The sequence below is a fragment of the Onychomys torridus genome, chromosome 4 (genome assembly GCF_903995425.1).
Source record: "Onychomys torridus chromosome 4, mOncTor1.1, whole genome shotgun sequence".
In the NCBI taxonomy this organism is placed as follows: domain Eukaryota; kingdom Metazoa; phylum Chordata; class Mammalia; order Rodentia; family Cricetidae; genus Onychomys; species Onychomys torridus.
The window spans coordinates 105,670,405-105,696,209 of NC_050446.1; the positions used below are offsets into that span (position 1 = coordinate 105,670,405).

At 42.9% G+C, this 25,805-nt stretch overlaps 1 protein-coding gene across 2 annotated transcripts in view; it reads left to right on the forward strand.

Moving 5' to 3' along the window:
• Positions 1 to 21,993, forward strand: part of Pank2 (pantothenate kinase 2) — a 35,796-nt gene extending 13,803 nt beyond the window's left edge. The window contains exons 3-7 of one of the 2 annotated variants that reach the window (XM_036186102.1): positions 3,526 to 3,779; positions 7,394 to 7,570; positions 12,000 to 12,123; positions 16,743 to 16,868; positions 21,747 to 21,993. In XM_036186102.1, the coding sequence (XP_036041995.1) occupies positions 3,526 to 3,779; positions 7,394 to 7,570; positions 12,000 to 12,123; positions 16,743 to 16,868; positions 21,747 to 21,797 (732 nt within the window). In that variant the 3' untranslated portion in view covers positions 21,798 to 21,993. The remainder of the gene's footprint in view (positions 1 to 3,525; positions 3,780 to 7,393; positions 7,571 to 11,999; positions 12,124 to 16,742; positions 16,869 to 21,746) is intronic. The other variant, XM_036186100.1, reaches the window with a different exon arrangement.
• Positions 21,994 to 25,805: the final 3,812 nt, after the last annotated feature.

Below are 25,805 nucleotides of genomic sequence, written 5' to 3' on the forward strand. Positions count from 1 at the left end.
CCTGCACTTCCAGTGCCAGGGTGTACGATCCCACTTGGGGTCTTCTTGGAAATGCACACACACAGACTTAAAAATCTCAGCAGTATGTAGATGAATTGCTAAATGGTCTTTTTAATAAAAAACTCGGAGCCAGATATTGGGGTTAAAACGGAGAGATCAGAAAAGCAGAAAGAAGCCAGCCATGTTCTCACCACTTGGAGATCCTCAGCCAAAGAGACCTACTTCCTGTATACTCAACGCCTATATGCATTTCTGTTCTGCCATTTCATTTCCTCTCTCTGCCCAGCTACATCACTTTGTCTTCCTGCCCAGCCCTGTCACTTCCTTTCTGTCTATACAGACCTCCAGACCTTTATGGTTAGTGCTGGGATTAAAGGTATGTATGTACCACCACACCTGGCTCTGTTCCCAGTGTGGCCTTGAATTCACAGAGATCCAGACAGATCTCTGTTTCCTGAGTGATAGGATTAAAGGTATGTGCTATCATTGCCTGACCTCTATGTTTACTATAGTGCCTGGCTTTTTCCTCTTATACTCAGATAAACTTTATTAGGGTACATAATATATTGGGGACATAATACATCACCATAGCAGTACTCAGGAGTCTGAGGCAGGTGGATCTTGTGAGTTTGGGGTTAGCCTGGTCTACATGGCAAGTTCCAGAACAGTCAGGGATACATAGATCCCCATCTCAGAAACAAACTAACAAAAACCTGGATATTTTTCCCAGCACTAGGGAGGCAGAGACAAGTGGATTCATGGGGTTCATTGGGCAGCTTCCATGGAAAACTTAGGCCAGTGAAGAATCAGGAAAAAAGTAGATGTCACCTGAGGAATAACATCTCAAGTTGTCCTCTGATCTCCACATGTGCACACACACTGGCCACAAAAATGCTTCTAATCTTGTATACTACATAGTTTTTCTTCTGCCTCTCAGTTATTTTCCAGCATGTCTGGTTTAAAAGTGTACTTTTGGGCGGGTAATTGGGGTTGGGGAGATGACTGAGTGCTTTAGAGCACTGGCTGCTTCTCTAGAGTACCTTAGGTTTGATTCTAGTACACACATGGGGCTCACAACCACGTGTAACTCTAGTTCCAGGGGATCCTGCTATATACATGTGGTATACATACATACATGCAGGCAAAACCTCATATACATAAAATTTAAAATAAAAATTTTAAAGTGATCGGGCAGTGGTGGTACACACCATTAATCCCAGCACTTAGGAGGTGGGGCAGGGGGAATCTCTGTGAGCTCAATGCCAGCCTGGTTTACAGAGCGAATTCCAGGACAGCCAGAGCTGTTACATAGATAAACTCTGTCTCGAAAAATGAAGAAAAACAAAAAAATTTTTAAAAGTGGTTCTTTTTAGGCATTAGAGCTGACAACAGAGCTGTGGTGCACAAACTAGGCAAATACAACCCCAGCCTGTGATATGCTTGCTAACCAAGTTTCTCAACCATATCTAAACTCTTAAGGCCAGTATACCACTGGGCATTGGGTTTTGCTTTCCTTTTGTGAACAGTGCAAGGTCTTGAGCTCTATCTTTTGAGGGTTGATGTGGCAAAGGTGTGAGACCCTAACAAGCCTTCAGGGTGCAATGTATACAGAATTAAAATGTCTTCAGTAACCTCTTTCCATGCTACCAAATGAGTATATTTGACTGAGGCAGGTTTTCTTTTAACTCTGTTAACACAAAGCGTAGCTCTTGCTTCATAGTAATTAAGTTTATTCTGAACCAAATACGAACAGCCAGGCTTGGCAACATAAATTTGAGCTGCCTTGAACGATGTGAATGACATCTTTTTGTGGATGAGGTTGCAGAACAATGGCTATAAAGCAGTGTCTTTCCAAATGCGTTGGTGGAGACATCAGTTGGCCGGTGCTATAGGTTTTAGATGTTGTCTCATGACAGTCTTAAGTTTAAGTAGTGGTCTGTTAATACATTCCAAGACTTTTAGCTCATAGTCTAAGAGGATGTTAAGTCTAAAAGTTGGCGATGGCTATTGAGAGGACTGAAGAACAATTAAGAACTAACAAGTTAGTCAGTATGTGGAATCTCCGACATGTACCTGGCTTTTCCAGGGAACTTTTACACTGTTTTTGTCTCGTTCTTTTCCCGTATATGTCACTACATAGTTTATGGCCTTGTTCTTTTCTGATTTTTTTCCCCCCCTGGAACTGGCTGTTGTAATCCTAGTATAGAAATGACATGTACTAGCTAATAAGGTTTCATACTCTTTGTTTTTTTCCACTTTTTTTTTTTCTCAAGACGGGGTTTCTCTATGTAGCTTTGAGCCTGTCCTGGAACTCACTCTATAGACTAGGCTGGCCTTCAACTCACAGAGATCCACCTGCCTCTGCCTTCAGAGTGCTGGGATTAAAGGCATGTGTCAGCATGCCTGGTTGGTTTTATGCTCACTCTTTCCTTGATTTTTCTTGTTTGCTGGTTTTCAGTGTTTTCTTTTCTATCTATCTGTGAATTGAGATAAGGAGTGGAATAGCAAGTACTCCTTTGTGATAGTCTCCCAGTGGGTTTCTCCTTGTCATGTTCCCATGTTACAATGAAACTACACGGAATGAAGGATGTTGGGAAAGTGGCCCTGGGTATAAAGTGCCTAGTGCTCAAGTATGAGGACCTGATTTTGAATCCTTAGCACCCACATGAGAAAGCCAAGTATGTGCCTGTGGCCTTAGTGCAGGGAATAGAGATGGCTGGCCAGCCAGTCTAGGTAGTCAGTGAATACTAGCTTCAGTAAGAGAGACCTTGACTCCAAAGATGAACTAGAGAGCTATTGAGAAAGACTTGATGTTGATCTCCAGGTCAACCTTAGTGTTGATCTTAAGGAGCTGTCCACATGGGCTCCTTGATTAGACTAGGCCATCTGGACAGAGAGGTCCAGGGATTCCCCTGTCTATACCTTCCCAGCACTGGATTATAGGTGTGTGCCACCACACCCAGCTTTTTCTCAGTGTGTGGAAATGGCAAAACTTTACCAACTGAGCTATCTTTCCATCCCAGCATATCATTCTTTATGGATTCTGCCATTGTTACTAGGTGCTGGGTACTCTGATAAGCCATAGCCTCAACTACATCTCTGCTTCACTGTCCTTCTCAACAGAGGTTCTATTTCTGCTGCTTACTTGTGACTTTGGCACACAGCCCCACAGTTGCAGTGGTTTGGATAGTGACTCTTTGGGTCTGTGGAACCAGAGTTTGTCTTGGCGGTCCCTCCTCCTTTCCTTTCCCCAGATCTGATGCAAATTACGTATAAATGCTACATATCCATGGGCACGCTTTTATGGTTCCTTCAGTGTAGAGATGTCTCTTTAAGTGGAATTTAAAATTTTTCTGTTGGTTGCCAGGTGTGGTGGCTCACACCTGTAGTCTTAGCACTTAGCAAGAGGGGGTAAGAAGATTTGGGGCCAGCTTTAGATTGCAGTGAGACTTTGTTTCAGAAAACCATATTTCAAAAAATTGTTGGCTTATTAGAAAGTCTGATCACATTCTTACTTTATTACAGATAGGTGACCTTCAACTTCACAAACTGGATGAACTGGATTGCTTAATAAAAGGAATTTTGTACATTGACTCAGTTGGATTCAATGGACGGTCACAGTGCTATTATTTTGAAAATCCTGCTGATTCTGAAAAATGTCAGAAGTTACCATTTGATTTGAAAAATCCATACCCTCTGCTTCTGGTGAACATCGGCTCAGGGGTTAGCATCTTAGCAGTGTATTCCAAAGATAATTATAAGAGAGTCACAGGCACCAGGTAAATCCTTCATATAAGTCATTGTTTATACTTGATACAGGTTTACTGAATTCTCAGGTATCACAGAACTATCCCTATAGCACCCATTAAAATTTTGTGAAAGATTTAAATTTTTGACACTTTGCAAGCACATGTTGCTTCTCTTTAAACGTTCTGACATCATGAGCTCTTTTAATCTCTTTTGCTTAGGATTTTTATTGTTTCATTAAACGTTGCCTCAACAGACTCATCGCATCCATAGTTTATGGTGTGCATATATAAAGTAGCTGAAGTTAACCAGGTAGACCTTTGGAAGAACAGTCCTTTCTTTGAAACCTGTAGACTTGGTATATATTCATGCATACATGCTTTAGCATGTGCACACATGCATTTATACCAGAGGATGGTATAAGGTGACCAGGGGATGCCATAGGGCAAGGGATACTGATATTCATGGGATGGCGTGTGTATTGGTTTGAGTGAGAATGGCCCCCATAGGCTCATATGTTCTAATACTTGGCTCCCAGTTGGTGGAACTGTTTGGGAAGGACTAGGAATTGTGGCCTTGTTAAAGGAGGTGTGTTATGGGGGGTGGGCTTTAAGGTTTCAAAAACCCCAGCCATTCCCAAGTTTCTGTCTCATGGTTGTGTCTCAGGATGTGAGCTCTCAGCTACTGCTCCAGTATCAAACCTGCCTCTCTGCTTTCATGCTCCTCACCATGATGGTCAGGGACTCTTAATTATCAGCCCCCAGTAAATGCATCTAAAAGTTGTCTTGGTCATGGTGTCTTACCACAGCAATAGAAAAGTAACTAAGGCAGAAGTTGCTACCAGGGAATGGACTATTGGTGCGACAGACTTGTGGTATGTGGACTTTGGGACTTTGGATTAAGAAAGTGGTTAAATGCTGTAAGCAGGGCTGAATAGGGCCAACCTAGCAGGAGCTTGGAAGACTAGTTCAGAGAGGAGTGTTGACTATGGATGTTCAACTCAAGAGGTTTCAGAGAGGGGGTCAGTCAGGTGTGGTGGCACACACCTTTAATCCCAGCACTCAGGAGGCAGAGGCAGGCAGATCTCTTGAGTTCGAGACCAGCCTGGTCTACAGAGCTCCAGGCAGTCAGAACTATATAAGTGGTTCTTAACCTTCCTAATGCTGTCTGACCCTTTAGTACAGTTCCTCATGTTGTAGCACTCCTGACCATAAAATTATTTTCTATGCTAACTTTGCTACTGTTAGGAATCGTATTGTAACTGTCTGTGTTTTCCCATGGTGTTAGGTGACCCTTGTGAAAGAGTCATTTGACCCTTAAAGGGGTTACAACCCAAGGTTGAGAAATGCTGATATAGAGAGACCCTGTTTCAAACACACAAAAAAACCAAACAAAAAATGTTTCAGAGGAAAACAATATTAGCAGCTGGGCTAGAGATCATTCTTGTGATGTTTTGGCATGAATGTGGCTGCTTTCTGCTCTTGTCCTAAAAAGTTGTCTGAGGCAAAATTGAAAAATAATGGATTAGCCAGGCGGTGGTGGCGCACGCCTGTAATCCCAGCACTTGGGAGGCAGAGACAGGTGGATCTCTGTGAGTTCGAGGCCAGCCTGGTCTACCAAGCGAGTTCCAGGAAAGGCGCAAAGCTACACAGAGAAACCCTGTCTCGAAACACCAAAAAAAAAAAAAAAAAATTTTTTTTTTCTTGGCTGAGAAGATTTCAAGACAGCCTAATACTATGTCATGTGGTTATTAGCAGTAACTGCTATGCAGATCTACAGTGCAAAAGAATAAGGGTACAAAAACAAATGCACAGTTTGGAGTGGAAAAATAGCATTAGGAGATTTAATGTTGGAGCCAAGGCCTCTGTTGAAAGATAAGGTGAGGCCTGGTGGTAACTAAAATAAAAGGGATGGATGCCCTCAGGGCAAGACACTGCCCAGCTTAAGCTTTCAACTTGTAAGAAGGAAATACCTGAGAAGTTTTCTGCTCAAAACAAACAACCACCATCAAGAACAAAAACCAACAACAAAGGAAAGCTGTTGCAGATGTAATTCAAGAAGGGTCAGGTCTCTTTCCAAGCAGGCAGAGTGATCCACATGGTTCTGGCTTTAGACTCAAGAAGGATACATGAGTAAAATGGTTGTGGAATCTTCATGACTAAGGAAAACCACTTGAGGTCAGCCATGTGTCAGGGGAGTAGGGACATGGAGGCCCTGAAAGGCCATTTTGTGAAGCTGTGAAGGTGAAGCCTGGATTGCCTTGGAGATCCCAAGATGTTGGAGATGCCAGAGCCATGGGATGCCTGCTAAGGAGGGCTACAGACAGGCTGTGGAACCAGCCCAAGAGAGACGTGTGTAATAGTTGGCAAAGCTGGAAGGGGAGAGCCATCTAAGTCCTTATCATCAGACAGAGATAGTGGATTTGGAGTTTGCCATACTGTTTTTCAATCTTGGTTTGGTCCAGTATTTCCTCACTATGCCCCCTTTCATCCATTTGGAATAGTAATATATATTCTGTGCATTGTATGTAGAGGGTATGTGATCTGCTTTTTGCTTTTGCTTTTACATGGGTTTTGTTATTGGATTGCCTTGAATCTTGGAAGAAACACAGATGGACTTGGAAACAGTGTTGAGACTGAAGGACTGTGGGGACTTTTGGAGGGACTAAGTGCATTTTGCGTTATGAGATGGCTGCAAGCCTGTGGGGCAGGGTAGAATTAGAATGAGAATACCTTCCCATAGGCTCATGTTTGAACGCTTGATTCCCAGTTGATGGCAGTGTTTGGGAAGGATTCGAAGGGTGGCATCATTGGAGGAGATTTGTTACAGCGTCTTCAGAAACCTAAGCCATTCCCAGTTTGCTCTTTCTGCCTCATGGTTGTGTCTCAAGATGTGAGCTCTCAGCTACTGCTTCAGTGCCTACCTGCCTGCTGCCATACTCTCTGCCATGATGATCGTGGACTCAGCACTGAAACTGTATGCCCCAAATAAACTTGTTTCTTCTGTAGGTTGTCTTGGTCATGGTGTCTTACCACAGCAATAGAAAAGTAACTGAGACAGTATGGATCTAGAAGTTGAGGTACTGATAACTAGAAAAATGATTTGAAAAGGGAGGATTGGACGAAAGAAGAGAATGAATATTTTGGCTAAGGTTCAAGGTTGAGGAAAAAAAGGAACTGAGGAGTTGAGTAACTCTTTACCTAATAGCATTAGCTAACAAATGAGAGTAGTTTGAGGAAGAAAGAGGTCTCAATAGAGGAGACTGGTGGGTTAGAGTGATAGGTGTTTAAATGACATCAGCTCATTCTGCACTTGAAGACAGAAAGTAGGTGCCAACATGATGCTGGGTCTGTTGGCCTTACTTATGTGTACCTGAGGCTTTTCATACTCCGCAAGAGTAGACTGCACTGGGGATGTGTACAGGGAGGTGGGCTATATATATTTTCTACTTTGTTAGCTCACGTGGATAGATGCAGTTTGTGTTTATGAGGCGCTTATATTTATCTTCTTGTAAACTTACTGATATTGTGCATGATTTAATTGGGGCAAGAGTAAACTGATACATGAATATCATTTTGGGGGTTGTAAGTCTTAACATCCCATTCCTGTGTTTTAAAAATACTACATTGTTTGCTTTTAATCATAGTCTTGGAGGAGGAACTTTCTTTGGTCTCTGCTGTCTTCTTACTGGCTGTAGCACTTTTGAAGAAGCTCTTGAAATGGCATCGCGTGGGGATAGCACCAAAGTGGACAAATTAGTTCGAGACATTTATGGAGGAGACTATGAAAGATTTGGATTGCCAGGTTGGGCTGTGGCTTCAAGGTAAGGGAGTATGTACCTAGTAAGAAACATGGGACTAAAATCCTATTAGGTATATGTTTTATATTAAACAGTTTCATTGAAATGTAATGTATAAAGTTATCTGTTTAAAGTACTTAATTTGGGGCTGAAGAGGTAGTTCAGTTAGTAGAGTATGTACTAGTGTATATGATCCCTAGCACTGTATAAACTGGGTATGTATATGCCTATAATCCCAGTCCTGGGATGGAGACAGGAGGTCATGAGTTCCAGATCATTCTCTGCTTCATAGTGAATTGGAGGCTAGTCTGGTATACACAAGTACTTGTCTTTGAAAAAAAAAATATGTAATTTAATGGTTTGTTTTATATTTATAGAATTTTATAGCTATTACGATAATTCAATTTCAGAATATTTTCATCATTTTAGAAAGAAACCTTGCAGCCTTTAGCTGTCACTTTTCCATTTCACTCCTTACCCTTCCCAAAGCTGCTTTTTTTTCTGTCTCTATGGATTTGGTTATTCTGAACATTTCATATATATGGTATCATATAGTATGATCTGTCAAGACAAAGTTCATGTCACTTAGTGCAATGTTTGTAGAATTATTTCTTTTTATTGTTGAGTGATCTATTATGTGAATATACCATATTTATGTATTTATTAGTTAATAGACATTGGATGTTCCCATTTTTTTTCTGGCTGTCATGAATAGTGCTGAAGACCTTTGTACTTGTCTGTCTTTGTATGGACATTTAATTTTTTCTTTTTTTTCTTTTGTTTGTTTGTTTGATTCAGGGTTTCTCTATGTAGTCCTAGCTCTCCTGGAACTCACTCTGTAGACCAGGCAGGCCTTGAACTTGAGAACCGTCTGTCTGCCTCTGCTTCCCAAGTTAAAGGCCTGTGCTATTATAACCTGCTTTAATTTTCTTATCTCTACCTAGGATTGAAATTGGTATGCTGCATGGTAACCTTAGTCTTTTGAGGGAACAACTAGATTACTCTCCAATGTGACCATACCATTTTACATCCCCAGCATCTTAAGAGAGATTAATTTATTCTACATTTTTGTCTTTTTATTTAGGACTCTCCCCCACCCACCCCTTTTTATAAACTGCGTTAGTAATTGCATTTTCCCTATTATTATTGACACTGGGCACAAAGGCAACCTGTAGTTAGAAGCTGGCATAGCAGCAAGGTATAAGGAAAAAGAGAACCATGGGAATTCATCCCAGTGTCAGTTGCCTGGAAAAACAGCAGAAGTCATACATAAGCAGAACTCATCCTGATGATCATTGAGAGTAGAGGACCCCCACAGACAGCCCTCCACTCTAGCTTCCTTAAGTTTTCTCCTCATGTCTCTCATCTATTCCCTGAATTTTCCATTCATCTCTACATCTGGGTCTTTGCTTTTCCTTCCTTTGGTGGAGCTATGTCTCCCCTCTGCAGAGGCCAGAGTGGCCTTGAATTTGTAATCCTCTCTTGTATCAGCTTCCTGACTATTGAAATAACAGGGATGTGCCACTGGCCACGGCTCATTGTAATCTTGAGTTTTGTTTTTCTGTTTATCATTTAAGGAATATGTCTGTTGAAGCCTTTTGCTAATTAAAATTATTTTTTCTATTTATTGAGCTTCAAGAATTTTTTGTTTGTTTTGTTTTTGAGTCCTGGCTGTCCTAGAATTTACTTTGTATTATAGACCAAGTTGGCCTCTGCTTTGCCACTACTGACCGGCTGAGCTTCAAGTATTCTTTACATGTTATAGATAAAAGTTCTTTATTGCGTATGTGTGCGTGTATATACACACATATACATACACACACATATATATATACATTCAGATATATACACACACACACACACACACACACACACACACACACACACACACACGTGTAATTGAAACACCCCTACCCCTTTTTTCTTTTCACTTCCTTGATGGTATTTGCAGTACATACCTAACTTTTATTTGGGCTGGGGAGGGAGGGAGGGGGGAGGTGGACGGGCAAGGTCTCCCATATCTCAGACTGGCCTTGACCTAGTTATGTCCTGGCTTTTTGTCTCTACCTTCTGTGTACTGGGATTACAGGTCTGTGCCAATACATCCAGATTATTTAGTGCTAGGGATCATGTGTAGGACCCCAGTCATGCTAGGTAAGCACTCTACCAATTGAGGCTACACTTACAGCCTCATTTTGGTTTTTTTGAGACTGAGTTTCAATGTGTGGTCCTGGCTGGCCTCAGATTTTTATTCCTCTTTCTGCTCCCTCCCGCCCCCAACCAGTGCTGGGATTATAGGTGAGTGCTATCAAACCCCGCCAGAAGCTTGTAATTTTGTTGAAGTCTCTTATTTATGTGTTTATCTCTTGTGGGTTGTTTTTTTTTTTTTTTTTTTTTTTTTTAGTGTCATTTGCCTCATCCAAGATTGTAAAGATTAACTTCTAAGAGTTTTATAGTTTGGGCTTTGGCATTTGTGTTTATGGCCCATTCTGTGTTAGCTTTTCTGTATGGTACATGATAGAGCTCCATAGTTTCTTTTGTATGGTGTTTTTCTCTGGTTCTAGTTGACCCATCTGCTGAAGACTGATCTTTCCCTACTTTTTGGAGTCCTTTGTCATAATCAGTTGACTCTGGATGTTTCAGTTTATTTCTGGATTCTTAACTTTCTTCTGTTCTATATATTTGTCTTTCGAACAGTACCACATTCCCTTGTTTATGTCTACAGCCTTGTATTAAGTTTTTAAGGGAGAAGTGGTAAACTTAATAGGATACAGCCCTCTAACTTGTTCTTCATTTCCAAGATTATTTTGAATTCTTTGACTTCCTATATGAATTTTAGGATCAACTTGGCAATGTCTGTAAAGAAGACAGCTGGGAGTTTGATAGGAACAGTGTTCAATCTATTTACCTGTTTCAGGAGTATTGCCAACTTTTATTTATTTATTTTTTTAAAGATTCATTTATTTAGTATACAGAAGAGGGCGCCAGATCTCATTATAGATGGTTGTGAGCCACCATGTGGTTGCTGGGAATGGAACTCAGGACCTCTGGAAGAACAGTCATTGCTCTTAACCTCTGAGCCCAACCAACTTTTATTTTTAATTATTATTTTTAAACTTTATATGTGAGTTTCTCTTTGATGTATGTATGTGTACCCAGTGTATGTCTGGTGGTCATGAAGGTCAGAAGAGGATATCAAACTGGAAATACAGACCACCGTGAGCCATGTATGGGTGCTTGGGATTGAACCTGGGTCTTTAATTCTCTGTAGAATATGGAAGTCTTTTCTTCCTCTTCCTCTTGCTGTTTTTGAGACAGGATTTCACTGTGAAGGTCAGGTCTGCCTTGGTCTCTCAGGTGATGAGATGCTGGCCTGTGCTACCATGCTCAGCTTGGGACTTCCTTAATTTTATTTTGTTTGTCGTAATTTTTTAAAATAACTACTTGTGTATGAATATTTTGCCTGAATGTATGTCTGTATACCATGAGCTTCCAGGTGCTCACAGAGGCCAGAAGAGGGCATCATTCCCTGGGACCAAAGTTAGAGACTTGTAGATGGTTATGAGCTGACATGTGGGTTCTGGGAATTGAAGGGGTCCTCTGGAAGAGCAGCCAGTGTGCCTAACCACTGGGCCATTTTTCTAGCCCTCCCTTGGGGATGCAATTTTTGTTTTTGTGTTAGAGCACATGTGTGTTGTTTTGTTTTTGAGATAGGTCTCACTATGTAGCCCCAACTGTCCTTGAACCTCTTAGAGATCTAACTTGCCTCTGCCTCCTAAGAGCTGGTATTAGAGGTGTGAGTTACCATGCACAGAAGGACACTTGTTTTTTAATAATAGAAAAAGCATTCATGTGCAAGTATTTGCTGAGTAAATCATGTAGATTCTGTTTTGTTTGTAGCGTTTGATCACAGTTCATCACTTTCTTATTCTTGGGTTTGGGTGACAGTTACTAATGTAGCACTTCTGCTGTTCAATAAACTTGAAGCTTTTTATTTACCTTCTAGGGCAGCCTGGAACTTCAGTAGCTCACTGTGGGACTCAGCTATTTTGTACTTGGTGCTGATAAAATGAGTTTTCTCTAATAGATGTGACTGTGACCATCTAAGTGGACCAGTTGCACAATAGGGATGACCTGCCAATGAGAGAGGTCTTCCTGGAACTCTAGTGGCAGATCAGGTAGTGTTGCTTCTCAGTGGATCTGCAGGATGCTGCTTGGATAGTAAACTATCTGATACCAAAGTTGGATTTCAGTAGAAGACAGGGCATGTTACCTGTTCATTTAGAGCGCTTTGTGGACTTGTTTGAAGTTGAGCTCTCTCTTCCATCGTTCTGTAATAAAAATAATTGAAAGGCTTATTGTAAAGTCATTTTGTCATAGTAACGTAACATTGAAGTTCTCTTGGACTGTGTTGCCTTTGTTTCAGCAATGAAATTTTTTTCCTCTACCACAGTTTTGGAAACATGATGAGCAAGGAGAAGAGAGAGTCTGCCAGTAAGGAGGACCTTGCCAGAGCAACTTTGATCACCATCACCAACAACATTGGCTCCATAGCAAGAATGTGTGCCCTTAATGAAGTAAGGGAACATGAGATTGTTCTGTTACTCTAAGGGGAAATGTTGACTTTCCTAAATGTGTGCCCTTCAGCCTTACACAGTGTCTGTCTTCTTAGACTAGTGCCCAAATGTAGTTACATGGGGTAGACTTTAAATATGCACTTTACACTCTTGAGGAGCAGATTCATCTTCATTGACGTCCCCCGCACCCCATCTTTTCTCTTCCTAAAGAGGAGTGCTTCTCTTCACTGCTAGGAGCAAATGACTTCTTCTGAGGAAAAAGTAGAAGGGGTTCAGGAAGGAGGCAGAGTTGAGCTGGGGGGTACAATGAATGATGATAACAATGCTGAATATAGATGCTGTGTTTATTGGGTGCTGTTGAGGTGTGGAAAGGAATTCACAGGAAGCCACTGACGCTGGGAGAAGACTGAGCGGTCAGAGGAAGGCCCACCTTGGTTCCCCTTCACCTCAGCAGAGCTGTCTTCGTGCTTTCAGCTTCTTTACAGTGCTGCCTTGTAGCATTCAGGTCAAGCAGCATTGTACAGGGCTATGAAAGAACCAAGAATGGGCTGCCCTTAGGAAGGAGTATCTAGGATCCAGTTGGTGCAGCGTTATGGCTTGTCCCTATTGACACACTTTGGTTTAAAGTTACTCTTCAAATAATATAGACATGTATCTTAAAAGGAGACTTCAAGGCCCAAAGGATTTGCCTAAATTTTAATTTAGAAGATACTGTATACCAGTTTAAAACAAAAAAATACTTAATTTGAGTAACATTTTTTTCTTTTATCACATACTTTTTCTTGTGATTAAGTATTTTTAAATTTTTAGTTGATGTGCATACATTATGTTTTTAACCTGAAATGTATGGTTTATAGCTAAATTTTGTGTATGTAAGTGCATGTGTGTACTTGCGCAAGTGTGAAGGTCAGAGGACAACTTAGGCTGTTCCTCAGGTTCTGTCCACCATGGTTTTTGTTTGTTTTGTTTTGTTTTGTTTTGTTTTTAGCTGGCTCTCAAGACCAGGCTGTCCTCAAACTCCTAGAGATCTGGCTGCCTCTGCCTCCCTAGTGCTGGGATTAAAGTTGTGTGCTACCATGCCTGGCTCACCTTAATGTTTGAGACAAGGTTGCTCACTGGTTGGAACTTGTTAATTAGCCTAGGGTGACTGGCCAGTGAGTCCGTGGGATCTGACTGCCTTTGCTTCCCTAGTGCTGGGATTATAAACTTGCCATTGCCCCTGCTTTCTTAGGTGGGTTCTGGGGAGCTCACCTCAGCTCCTCACACTTGCAAGGCAAGCACTCCACTGACTAAGCCACCTTCCTAGTCATAGCTGTATATTTGATCAGATTGTTCTTTTGTCATAAATTATTCAAATAGAGCTGGGCGTTTGGTTTTTGGAAGTGGTGACTGTGGTAAGTATTTGAAGTATGAACTTGTTCTTCGGTTGTTTCATTCTTGATACAGGGCTGACTTGGGACCGTTCTGATCATCCTGTATTATGATTATACTTATGGATCCTGGTAGAGATTGCTGAGGAGCTTTGCACAAGGATGTCCCTTTTGCGAATCTTTAGCATTGATGGCTGGACAGCTTTACTGAATGTGAGCTTTACTGAATTATTAGACAGCCCTGAGACTCTGCTTCCTTGGTTCACAGCTAGAGCTGCACTGTTTTAGCTGTCGCAGCCTTATATAATTTGCTTCTGTGTGTCAAGCCCTCTTTTGAGTTAGTTATTTTCTTCTTGACCAGATACCTGACAAAAGTACCTTAGAAGCAGGATTGATGTTGGCTCCCAGATTGAGAGTCTGTGGTGGTAGGGAAGGTGTGGTTGTAGGAGTGACCTGTGTAGAGTGGGGCTGCTCATTTACATCTGGATATGCCAGGAAACAGATGAAGGCTGGTTCAGCTGACGTTCAGTCTATAGGATGGTGTCGCCACACTCAAGGCAAGTCTTTTCTTAATTACTCCTCTGGAAATGCTCTTGTAGACCAAAGGTGTGTCTCTCTGATGCTTCCTACTCCAGTATGCTGACAGTTCATACTGCCCATCTGGAGGTTATCCCTTGTCACCCAGCGCCTCACTTGAAATCTAACACTCCACCCCACCCTTAATGTCTTTTTCTTCACATGTTCATCTGAGTGTCAGCAGGGTCTTCCTTTCACATTACATATGCTCCTCATTATCAACCGTTTCTGTCTTCCTCAAAACCCCTCCCTCCCTTCTTTTCCCCATACCCCATCTACCATATGTCTTTTTTTTTTTTTTTTAAATTGTTGTTGTGGCATTTACTCAGAGTTGCTTGCATAAATAAGGCCTTATTTACTTGAGTATGGTGGCTTGGTCCTGAAGCTGGGCGTGGAGAACCATGCCTTTAATCCCAGTACTCAGGTGGCAGAGGTAGATAGGCAGATGGCTGGTCTACAGTGTGATTTCCAGGCCAGCTGAGTTTACGTAATGGGAATCTGTCTCAGAAACAAAGCAGAACAAAGATGGTTCTGAGACTTCCCTCATAATGGTGAGGTTCTCTAAAATCAAAATACAGAGTACAGTTTCCAGTATAATGAGGCAGAATAAACATTTCCATTCTGTAATGGAGGTACAGGCACATAGCAAGGAAACATGGGACTGTGTAACAGAATAGGATAAATGTCAGCCTTTGCAGCTCCGGGCTCATGATGGCATCGTTTAGGCTTTTGCAGGCTTTCATAATTCTCTTGCAGCTATTGGTGGTGGCAGTTGTAGTTTCTCTCTTGAGCTGCCTTCACATGCAGTCTACAATTCCCCTTGGCAAATATCCAGTGTTCCTGGCATCTCCAGTATTTTAGAGTCTATATTGCAGCTTAGACTTCTCCTTAACTGTTTCATGTAGTCACCTCTTGGAGCCTCCTTGTAGGGAATTCAACCCAGTCCCACATTGCTTGGCCCCATTAGCTTTCTGGGGCCACGGTGCAAAAACTTCAGTGACCCCCATAACTCTTAGATCTTTCAAAAAACTTGGGTATGCTTGCATGTCAAAGGTTGTGTAAAATCAGAGGATAGCTTTTGGGAATTGATTCTATCCTTCCAACATGGTGAATCAAACTCAGCTTATCAAGCAAGTGTCCTTACCAACCCAACTCTGATAGTGATGCCTGCAAAACAGTACTATATGGAATCCCTGCTGCCCCCTGCCTTCAACTCTAGATGTAGCTATGCCTCATCTCTAATAGTAACAGAAGGCTCTGAGTGGCTGGATGGCTGAAACCTAGGAAAACTCTGTCCTGGGCAGCCCTTGGAGGCCTTGTTCAGGCAGTCATCTTTTAAATGAAAGTTTTTCAAATAAATTTGCACTGTTGTGCCCTGGAGCTTTTGAAGGTGGGGGGTCTTAACCTCAGAGTACCTTTCTGTTGTCTTGGTGCACTATCCCTGGTTTCTCTGTAATGGCAATAATCTCTTTAACAATTAGAGTCATTTTACCTGGTTTCATGCTCCTTTCTTTGAAATTGCCCATTTTTCACATCCTCTTGGGTGCTTTCAGGTTCCAGACTCCTCCACATCCCTCTAGTGGTCTAGAAGGCCTGTGTACCACAGTGTTATTACAATAATGGCCTCATTTCTTGGTACCAATTTCTGCATGCTTGTGGATGCTAGAGGGCAACTTGTGGAATTGGTCTAGTTTTATGTGGGTTCTGGGATTGAACCCATGTCATTAGGCTTTGAGGTAAGCATTTTTTACCTGATACGCCATTTCACTGGCCCATTGGTACCAATTTTATGTATTGCTTTTCTGTTTTGTTTTCTCTAGAAGACAGATATTCCTCCTTTTTTCTCTCTCCCTCTTTTCTCTGTTTTTCCCTTTTCTCCTCTCTCCTTTGTCTCTGTCTCTATCTCTCTTTCTGCTTATACATGTGAATGTGCAGATATGCATAGCCATGCTTGTGTACATGGAGACCAGAGCAGGACTCTGCATGTCTTCCTTTATCTTTCTACATCTACTTCCTTGAAATAGACTCTGAGCGCTCAGGGTCTTGGACCCTGGTGCTGTGTTACAGGCATGTGTAGCCAGTCTGGCTTTTCATGTAGATGCTGTGTAGGCCCTCCTTCATGCTTGCAGAACAAGCACCTTCTCTGTCTCCCCAGCCCTCGGTATCCTTTTCATGTTGCTGAAACCAAATCCTGGCACTCATGGGGAAGGCATGGCCGTAGGAATTGCTTATACTTGTGGCAGTGTGAATGTGAGGCTCTTGATCACAAGTGGATGGACCAGGACTGAGAGGGAGAGGGGAAATTGCTGCTGCTCAGCTGGCTTTTTCCTCTCAGAGTGCCTTCACGAACTTAGAGTTGTGCTCACTATGTCCTAGGGTGTCTAATCTAATCAGGTGGGCAGAATCAGTCATCGGCTTCCACTCATTTTCTTCAGCTTACTGTTACATTTCCCTTGTTTATCACATTTAACATGGTCCTTTCATAATCTTTCTGTGGGGCAAGCTTGGGGTGGGCCCAGAATTGTCCAAATATCAAATCTCATGAGATAGGAACCAGTTGGATTGAATTGGATCCAGTCAAGTTGCTCTGAGAACTATATGATGCTGCTGGGTAGAACTTTATGAAAGAACAGAAGTCAGAGTGTGAACTCACTGCCACTTTTCTGTGCTCAGAACATTAACCAGGTCGTCTTTGTCGGCAATTTCCTGAGAGTCAACACAATCGCCATGCGGCTTCTGGCATATGCTCTGGATTACTGGTCTAAGGGGCAGCTGAAAGCACTGTTTTCAGAGCATGAGGTGAGTGACTTGTTTCCAGGGACTGTCCCCATTAATACAAGGACTGACCTGGGTTGCAGTGTTCTAACTGGTCAGTGGTCTTGGGCTTTTACTGTTGTTTCTGAAAACGATTTCTTAGCAAATGTAATGAGGTAGGTGTTCAGCTAGTTTAAGTTTAAGCAATTTTTTGTTGTTTGAAACAGGGCCTTCCTATGTAGCCATGGATGTCCTGGAACTTGCTATATAAATCATGCTGTTACAGTCTCCCTAACCTCTGCCTCCTGGTGCTGAGATTATGGGCATGAACAATTTAAGTGGTTTTAAAGAAAAAAAATTCTTTTTTTTTTTTTTTTTTTTTTTGGTGGTGTCAGGTCAGACCCAGGGCTTTGTACTAGGTAGGCAAGGGTTCTGTCATTCAGCTATACCCTTAGGCCAAAGGAAGGTAATACTGATGGACATTGCCCTGTATTGCTGATGCTCTAAACAAGCCATCTGTTCTGTTCTGCTTTTTCATGACAATTTTTTTTAATGTCAAGTATCACTTACATGTATGTATATTATAGAAGTGAATAAATGATAATAAAAGCATTCCACACTGGAACCACACTGTAATGAGAATGTAACACTGGCCAGGCCGTGGTGGCACACACCTTTAATTCCAGTACTCTTGGGAGGCAGAGCAGGTGAATCTCTTGAGTTCAAGACCTGCCTGATCTACGGAGTTCCAGGATGGCCAGGGCTATGCAGAAAAACCCTGTCTTGAAAATAAAAGCAAGGGGCTGGAGACATGGTAAGAGCATTGGCTGCTCTTCCAGAGGTCCTGAGTTCAATTCCCAGCAACCACATGGTGGCTCACAACCACCTCTAGTAGAATCTGATACCCTCTTCTGGCATAAAGTTGTATATACAGATAGAGCACTCATCTACATAAAATAAATATCTTTAAAAGAAAAACATTAAAAAAAAGAAGAAGACAACAACAAAACATGAAAAAAGACACACAGATGGCTAGAAACCAGGATGGAAAGGAGTTGGAGGTGCTCAACATGAACTCCAGTCTTAGGAAGTGCCTCTCTCCCTCTTCTTCCCTGTTTGGGGACAAATGGACAGCAGCCCTGGACGGATGTTTCTCTTCCTTCCCTTTGGTGGGTGGGTAGTTGTTTTAGTTCATGTGTTGTTGGAGCTTAGATAATGTGACCACAAACATTAGTAAGATTTTAATATGTGCATATTTAAATGTTTTATGACTTGATATAAGTTCTTTAAAGTTATTTTAAAACTTGCTTACAGAAATCCGCCTGCCTCTGCCTCCCAAGTGCTGGGATTAAAGGTATGCTACCACTGCCCAGCTAACAATTTTTATTCTAATATAAAGCAAAATAAAATAGGTCAAGTATCATAGAAATAGGGATATGGGAAGGATCATAAACTGTAAGAAACTTAACAGCAATTAGTAGCAGTTTACTAATATAATAACCTTATGAATTAAAAATGCTGAGCACAGTAGCACATGACTGTAATCCCAGCACTCAGGAAAGGAGGCAGGAATCATTGCAAGTTCAAGGGCCGCCTAGTCTACACTTTGAGACTATGTCGCCATAGTGAGTTCCAGGACAAAAACCCTGTCTCAAAAAAAAAGTTTGTTTTATCTTAGTGTAATTTATCTCTTGTACAATTTCTACCAAAAAGTTGAACCTTTTGCTAGGTAAAACTTGGAAATTAGTTTCATAGGATAATATCCCCTCCAGGCTACACAATCCCTGGGCAGCAAATTTGAAACTTTGAGGGTTTTTTGATTAGATGTGGCACAAGTACGTCTGTGCAGTTCCTTTAAAGTCTGGAAGATTCCCAACCAGAGCCGTGTCTGGTCCCAAGCGCTTTGGATAGGAACTGAGCCTGCAGCCACACCTTCATGGGATTCTGTCCTGCCCTTCTCACTGCTCATTGTCCCTTCCACCAGCTTGGGCCATTTGTTCTTGGCGTCTTTGCTTACAGTCTCTGACTTGCATGTTGACGCCTGTCCTCCATGATTTCAGCCCCTCTGGGTCCTGGGACACTTGTGTGCCTTCTCGTGACATGACAGAACAGTTGGTTCAGCAGTTGTGGAGGTGTGGTGTGCTTTCTTCTCAAGCCTTCCCTTTCTTACTTAATAATTTCCAAAGTACTAAATAGCCTACTGTGACCTTTTTCTTTTATATTCTTTTATTTCTTTTTAAGTATTTTTATTTTATAATTAATTTAATTTTACATATCAGTCACAGATTCCACTGTCCTCCCTCTTCCCACCCCCCAGCCTGGTAGGTTCAGTTGAGGCAGGTCCAGTCCCCTCCTCCCTGCACCAAGGCTGAGCAAAGTGTCTCAGCACAGGCCCTAGGTTCCAAAAAGCCATCTCATGCACCAAGGACAGGTCCCGGTCCCACTGCCTGGGGGCCTCCTAAATAGTTCAAGCTAATCGACTGTCTCTCTTATCCAGAGGGCCTGGTCCAGTTCCATGGAGGCTCCTCAGCTATTGGTCCACAGTTCATGTGTTTCCACTAGTTTGGCTATTTGTCCCTGTGATTTTTCTAATCATGGTCTCAATATCTCGCTTGTTGGACTCCTGGAGCTCTGCCTGGGACTTGGCTGTGGATCTCTGCATCTGCTTCCATCAGTCACTGGATGAGAGTTCTATCATGATAGTTAGGGTGTTTGGCCATCCGATTACTAGAGTAGGTCAGTTCAGGCACGCTCTCGACCATTGTCAGTAGTCTATAGTGGAGGTATCTGTGGATTTCTGGAGACCGCAAGCTGGGCGGTGGTGGCGCACACCTTTAATCGGGAGGAGGCAGAGCCAGATGGAGCTCTGTGAGTTGAAGGCCAGCCTGGTCTACAGAGTGAGTTCCAGGACCTTTTTCTTTACTCAGTAGTAGGTCCTGTGTTTTCTGTGGAAGCCAGCATCATAGAACTTGGTTGTGTTGTCTGTCTTTCATTTGTTACTTTGTTCTTTCATTATAAAATAAATCTCAGACACAGGGAACTACTGACTTAGAAGTTGCATCACTTAGCACTAAGCATACCCTTGGGTTTGGAGTGATGGCTTCCTGACCGTTGCTGAGTCTGTCCTCACTTGGTTAAGTGTTTCCTATAGTTTGTTTGTTGCCTTCCTCCCTTTTTTTTTTTAAATTTTAATTTTTATTTATTGTGTATACAGTATTCTGTCTGCATGTGTCCTTGCAGGCCAGAAGAGGGCACCAGATCTCATTACAGGTGTTTGTGAGCCACCATGTTTGCTGGGAATTGAACTCAGGACCTCTGGAAGAGCAGCCAGTGCTCTTAACCACTGAGCCATCTCTTCAGGCTGCCTTCCTCCTTTTTTAAAAACTTGAGAAATAGAGAGACAGGGACCTTTTTAGATATATTTAGTGTGTTCCTTAGAATCCACCACCAGGACTTGAGGATTTTCCTGTTTCTCTTTCTGTTTTTGTTGTTGTTTTGGGGATTTAACCCTGGCTTTATGTTCTGGCCTGATGGCCTGCCACTGAGCCACAGCCCAATCGAGTTGTTTGTTCTTACAACACTTTAATTTCTGACCTCCTTCCTGCTTGGAGACTGATGCAGTCTGTCCTTTGTATGATTCTTCCGATTCCTGCTGCCATTTGCTTTCTGTTGTTGAGTGTTTTGCCTCATTTAATATTTTTTGTCCTTTGTTTTTTGGTTTGGTTTCAGGTTCTTGTCTGAGTCCACTCCTTACTGCTGGAGACAGTAAGGCGTGTACTTTTTTTTTTTTTTAAATATTTTTTGAATTTGGTGTCACTAAGTAGCAGGGCTGGTCTGGAACTCTGCAGACCAGGTTATTGAACTCACCTTCCACCCTTATCCCCTCCTGTCCAGGTAGATTTGGACTCTTTCCACTTCCTCCTCCCTTTCAGAACATTGAGGCTTTCAGCCTCTGGGATTAAGCCTAAGTGTCTCTTCTCTCCTTCTGTCTTTGGACAAGCCTTTGCCCCAGGACAGGACAGCCACCATCTGTCTTGTTAGGGTTTTATTGCTATGATAAACACCATAACCAAAAGCAGCTTGCGAAGGAAAGTTTTATTTGGCTTACATATCCGTGGTAACAATCCCTTGAGGGAAGCCAAGGCAGGAGCTCAAACTGGGTGGGAACCTGGAGACAGGAGCTGATGCAGAGCCCATGGAGGATGCTGCTTACTGGCTTGCTCAGCCTGCTTTCTATGGAACCCAGGACCACCTGTCCACCCAGGGATAGCACTGCCCATAGTGGGTGGGCCCTCCCACACCAATCACTAATCAAGAAAATGCCAAATAGACTTGACTACAGGCTAGCCTAACTGGAGGCATTTTCTCAGTTGAGGTTCCTCTTCTCAGATGACTCTAGCTTGTGTCAAGTTGACAAAAAAACTAAACAACCCCCCCCCCACAAAAAAAAAACAAAACAAAAAACTAACCAGAACAAAATCCTTGCTAGATCTGAGCCTTGCTTCCCTCAGCTGCCATAGTGCCCACTTTTCTTGTTGGGCATTTCCAATATCCAGTCCTCCCTGAAAGGGCATTCCTTAGGGTTCTCCAGACTGGATGTGCTCTGTGCTCAGGAACCAAATGGGGTTGGTGTCAAAGGGACATGCTAGCTTTACTTAATATAGTAATTATACTTGTGGGAGTTAAAAATGACCTCATGTGGTTGGAGGGATGGCTCAGTGGCTGACAGTACACACTGCTCTTGTAGAGGACCTAAATTTCATTCTCTGCACCAGTGTTGGCTGGCTCACAACTGTCTAACTCTAGCTCTGGGGGATCTGACGCCTCTGGTTTCTGTGCACCTGTACTCACATGCACACTTCCCATACATATTTAAAAATAACTTAAAAAACGATCTTACTTGTGATGTGTCCTTTTTTTCAGGGTTATTTTGGAGCCGTGGGTGCACTCCTTGAGCTGTTGAAGATACCCTGACTGTGACCAGAGGACTTCCTGAGACTTACCACAGGGGCATCTGTGGACTTCTGGGTTTTTGTTTTTGTTTGTTTTTGTTTTTAATTTAAAAGAGACTTATGTTTTATGATCGTGTACTACCCAAATCAGAGCAAGAAACAAATGTATTTTTCTAAGTCATCAAGATAAATTCTTAAAATTCTGTCTAACCTAGCAACCAGTAAGGCATTTTTTTTTCTTTTTCCCTGTCTAGACAGTATGAAAAGTTGCTGTTTATAAGCTGTTGTTCTTCAGGGTAGCACTATTAACTCCAAGGTGCATTGAACTCTCAGCATCCCCCACTGGGTATGCAAAGGAGAGCTGTCTGTATTTCTGCCAGCAGTTGACTGCTTGTCCCGCTGAAATGTGTGCTAGGATCTAACCAGTTTCGTCAGTATGCCCCTTGGAGGTGCTAACATACCGAACATGGTTTATTCCAAGGTTCTGCAAACTTGGCAGATTTGTTCTGCACCTTAGACTCCACATGAATTTTGGAAGGGCACTTCCTATCCTTTACACTGTTAACCCTTAGGTCTGTGTGGACAAACAAGACTTCTGGTCGAATTCTCGTGGGTAGGTGATTAGGGACCTGATGGAAGTGGGTAAGAAGGGCCAGATGGGCAGGAAGAGTGCTTATCCTTTCCTAGTGAGTGGCAGAGGAGGAACAGTGTTTACCGAATGACTTACGGTCTCCAGCATGCTAGCATGGGAGGTACTTGTGGGGAGTTGACTCAGAAAACTGCTGAGATGGCCAGGCCCGGAGTCACTCTTGACAGGGGCTGGACCTTTCTTCTGTGCAGAATTTCATATTGTGTACACTAAGAGCTGCATTGCAGCTGAATGCAAGGAAGGGGCTGTCCACAGTAGCCTTGCAGCTAGAATGGAAACCTTAAACTCTGCCTAGGAATATGTGTCTGCCATTCAGCTGTGGGTTCTGATGCCAGCTTTAGGGCAGGCAACAGAAGGCTTTTGTTGGTTTGGGCCATGGGAGCTCAGGGGGTGGACTTGGCCGGCTAGTCTCCTTGACAGTTCCCAATTCCCACAGGGACAGCTGCCTTTTAACATGTGCTTTGGCCCTTTGGACTTCTCGTGCCATTGGGCTGTTGCAGGGATGGCTTGAGACTCCTCAAAACTGACTCTCCATCTACCTACCATTAGTGCCAGTTTCTCCATTTATGCAGGGTTCTAGTTTACCATACCACCCCCTTGAGGTCACCACTGCCCTGGGGCTGGCTTACCAAGCACCTGAGCTGTGTTGTCTACACCTTGGCTCTTTGACAGTTGTGGCCATTGCTTTGTATTCGTTACTTCTGTCTTCTTACATTGAAGAGCAAGCCAAGGTCACAAGCAAGGGGTGAATGGTACTGTTCTGTTCTGCACCCCTCACTACTCATCTGTTTCTCTTCCCTCATCATGTTCAGCCCAGTGTCATTCCATGGAAGGGTTCTTTTATTTTTTGAGACAGTGTCTCCTGTAGTCCAAGCTAACCTCAAGCTTGCAATATTGCGGTATAGCTGAGGCTGGCTTTGAACTGCTGATTTGATCCAGTTGCTTCCAAATCTGAAGTGTTGGGATTATAAGTGTGCACTACTAGTACAACTCCATTGGGAGTTTGGGGGCCTCATCTTAGCCAGTTCCAACCTGCTTCCCTGGCAGCTGTCTCCCGACTGGCTTACTCTGATAATTCTACTCTTAAGCTCAACTGTGGGTCTCTAAGCTGTCCTCCTGTTGGTCCCAGCGTCGTCTGCAGAAATGTACACATTGCATCTCATGGCCACCTCTGACCTGTTAGCTGCACCCAGTGGCTGTTGGGACCATCTTTTCTCTCATCTGTCTAGTCCTGTAGTTCCTTTGGTGACCAAAAGTTCCATCTCACTCCTCCCACTCAGGTAGAAAGGAGGGTGTGTGACCACGGAGCACAGAGAAAGATGGGAGAAGGATGGCCTGTGTGAAGAGGAAATGTTTTGTGGTCCCCAGGGGCTGGATGTAGGAGGTAAGAGACAGGAGGTGTTGAGGGCAGGTAGGTTTGGTTTCCGAGTGCCTGGTTTTGAGAACCCTCAAAGCATGAGAGGGCATTTGAATTAGAGACAAAGCAGAGGATGTGAGTATAGGTGGGAAAGCGAGGAGTCAGTGAACCCCCAGAACATGAGACAATGTGGAAATGGGCAGCGAAGGAGCAGGCTGCAGGGAAAATAACCTGGGGTAAAGAGACCTGGGAATCCGAGAGCAAGGTACTAAATAGGCACTTGATAGGAGGGGTAGAAGGGTTACAGGGCTACCTAGAGGCAGGTCCAGGATCGTTATGTAGCCTTGGTAAAGGGATGGGCTGAAGCTGAGCAGCAGGGAGCTGCTCACTGCTTGTATTTTAAGGGAGGAAACAGCCACTTTATAGGACTTTGAGGGTTAAAGTTGGGGCAAGTTCTAGAAGTGTTGCGGACTATCAAAGGACAAAGCTATACATCAAACCACCCCAAGTGCTGGTAGTTATAGTAGGATCTGGCTTCTTGCTGTTACTGAGGCCTGATGCGGTTCCCCCCATCAGTGTGCCCCACCTTATCCCACACCAGAGGACAGGTCAGAGGTTATTCAGTCTTTCAGTTTCATGCCTACCAGTGCATAAGTTGATAAACACATAATACAAAGTATTTCAAAATCTGCCCTTTATTTACAGTGTTTGGGTCAATTACATACATGCATGTTTTATTTTTAAACAAGTGATTAGCAAAAAATGCATTAAAGTTTTAAAATAGCAATTAAATATACAAAAATATAGCTTACAAAAAACCAATGTTTAAAAATATTCTGCTGCAGAATTCTTAGTGTACAAACAGTCTATGAAATCTGAGGTTCAGCATTTCATAAACCTTTTTTGAGGGAATTACATCTAGTAAATAAGCCCCAAAGGGCTAAACTACAAGACTAAAGTGCCACTTTCCCACTTTCCTGGTCATGACTTGTCAAAAGACCGAGAGGCACCAGTTCCAGGCCACCACCAGGAAGATGCTCTGCTTCTCCACATCAGCCAGGCTGGAGTGGAGTGGGTGGTGCTGAAGTTTTCAACCACACAAGTCCCTTAACATTGGTGGGGCCACGTTCTTAGCTACATCGTGTCTTTGAAACTGCAGGGATATTCTCCCTGACCCCATGAACAAAGGAACGAAGAATATGGATACTTGCTTGGTCTCTAACTAGAATAAAAGCATCTTTGCAGCAATTTGGATTCTAAAGCTGAACTTGAAAACAGGCTGACGAGTGTTTTGACTCAGTGTACCCAAGTCCTGTTAATCTTATTAAAGTCTTTACCTGGCATTTCAGGTCTTCATCTCTTAAGATTTAGTCAGATACTGTGATGCTTCCATTGTAGGTTTTTTTTTTTTTTTTTTTTTTTTTTTTTTAAGGATTCATTTTTATGTGTGAATGTTTGCTTGCTTGCTTGCTTGCATGTGTGTGTGTGTACCTGGTGCCCTCAAATGCCAGAAGAGATGTTCGGGAACTGAACCTGGATCCTCTGGAAGAGCAGCCAGTGCTTAGGCAATTAACTAGGCTACAGGTTGTGTGAAGTACCATAAGGATAGGTCTCCTCTTTTCAGGGTTCATCTTGGTGAGCACAGGCACACTGGGCTGCTGCTTGGACTGCAGGGAAGCAGGTGAGTGGGCAAAGACTTTGGGTGGTGGATGCTGAAGAGCAAGGCACGGGTCTGCTTTTCCCCTTATGATTGCCTGGAGGAGGCTGTTTTAATTTTTACCTTAGAAGAGGGCAAAAATGAACTTAAGAAAAAAAGCAATTTCTGTTCATCAGAAAGTTGGCCAAGGGGAGAATTCTGTAGGAAGCATTTGATTCTATAGTGTCTCATTTGCAGAAACTTAGATGTAATGACTCTTAGCCCTGGAGACTTAGGAGACCTCTACCTGGATACATGTTCTCCTAAGTGACCAGAGTGACTTGAGAGGCAGCTGGTCCAGGCACCTGAGACTGTTCAGTGCTAAGGG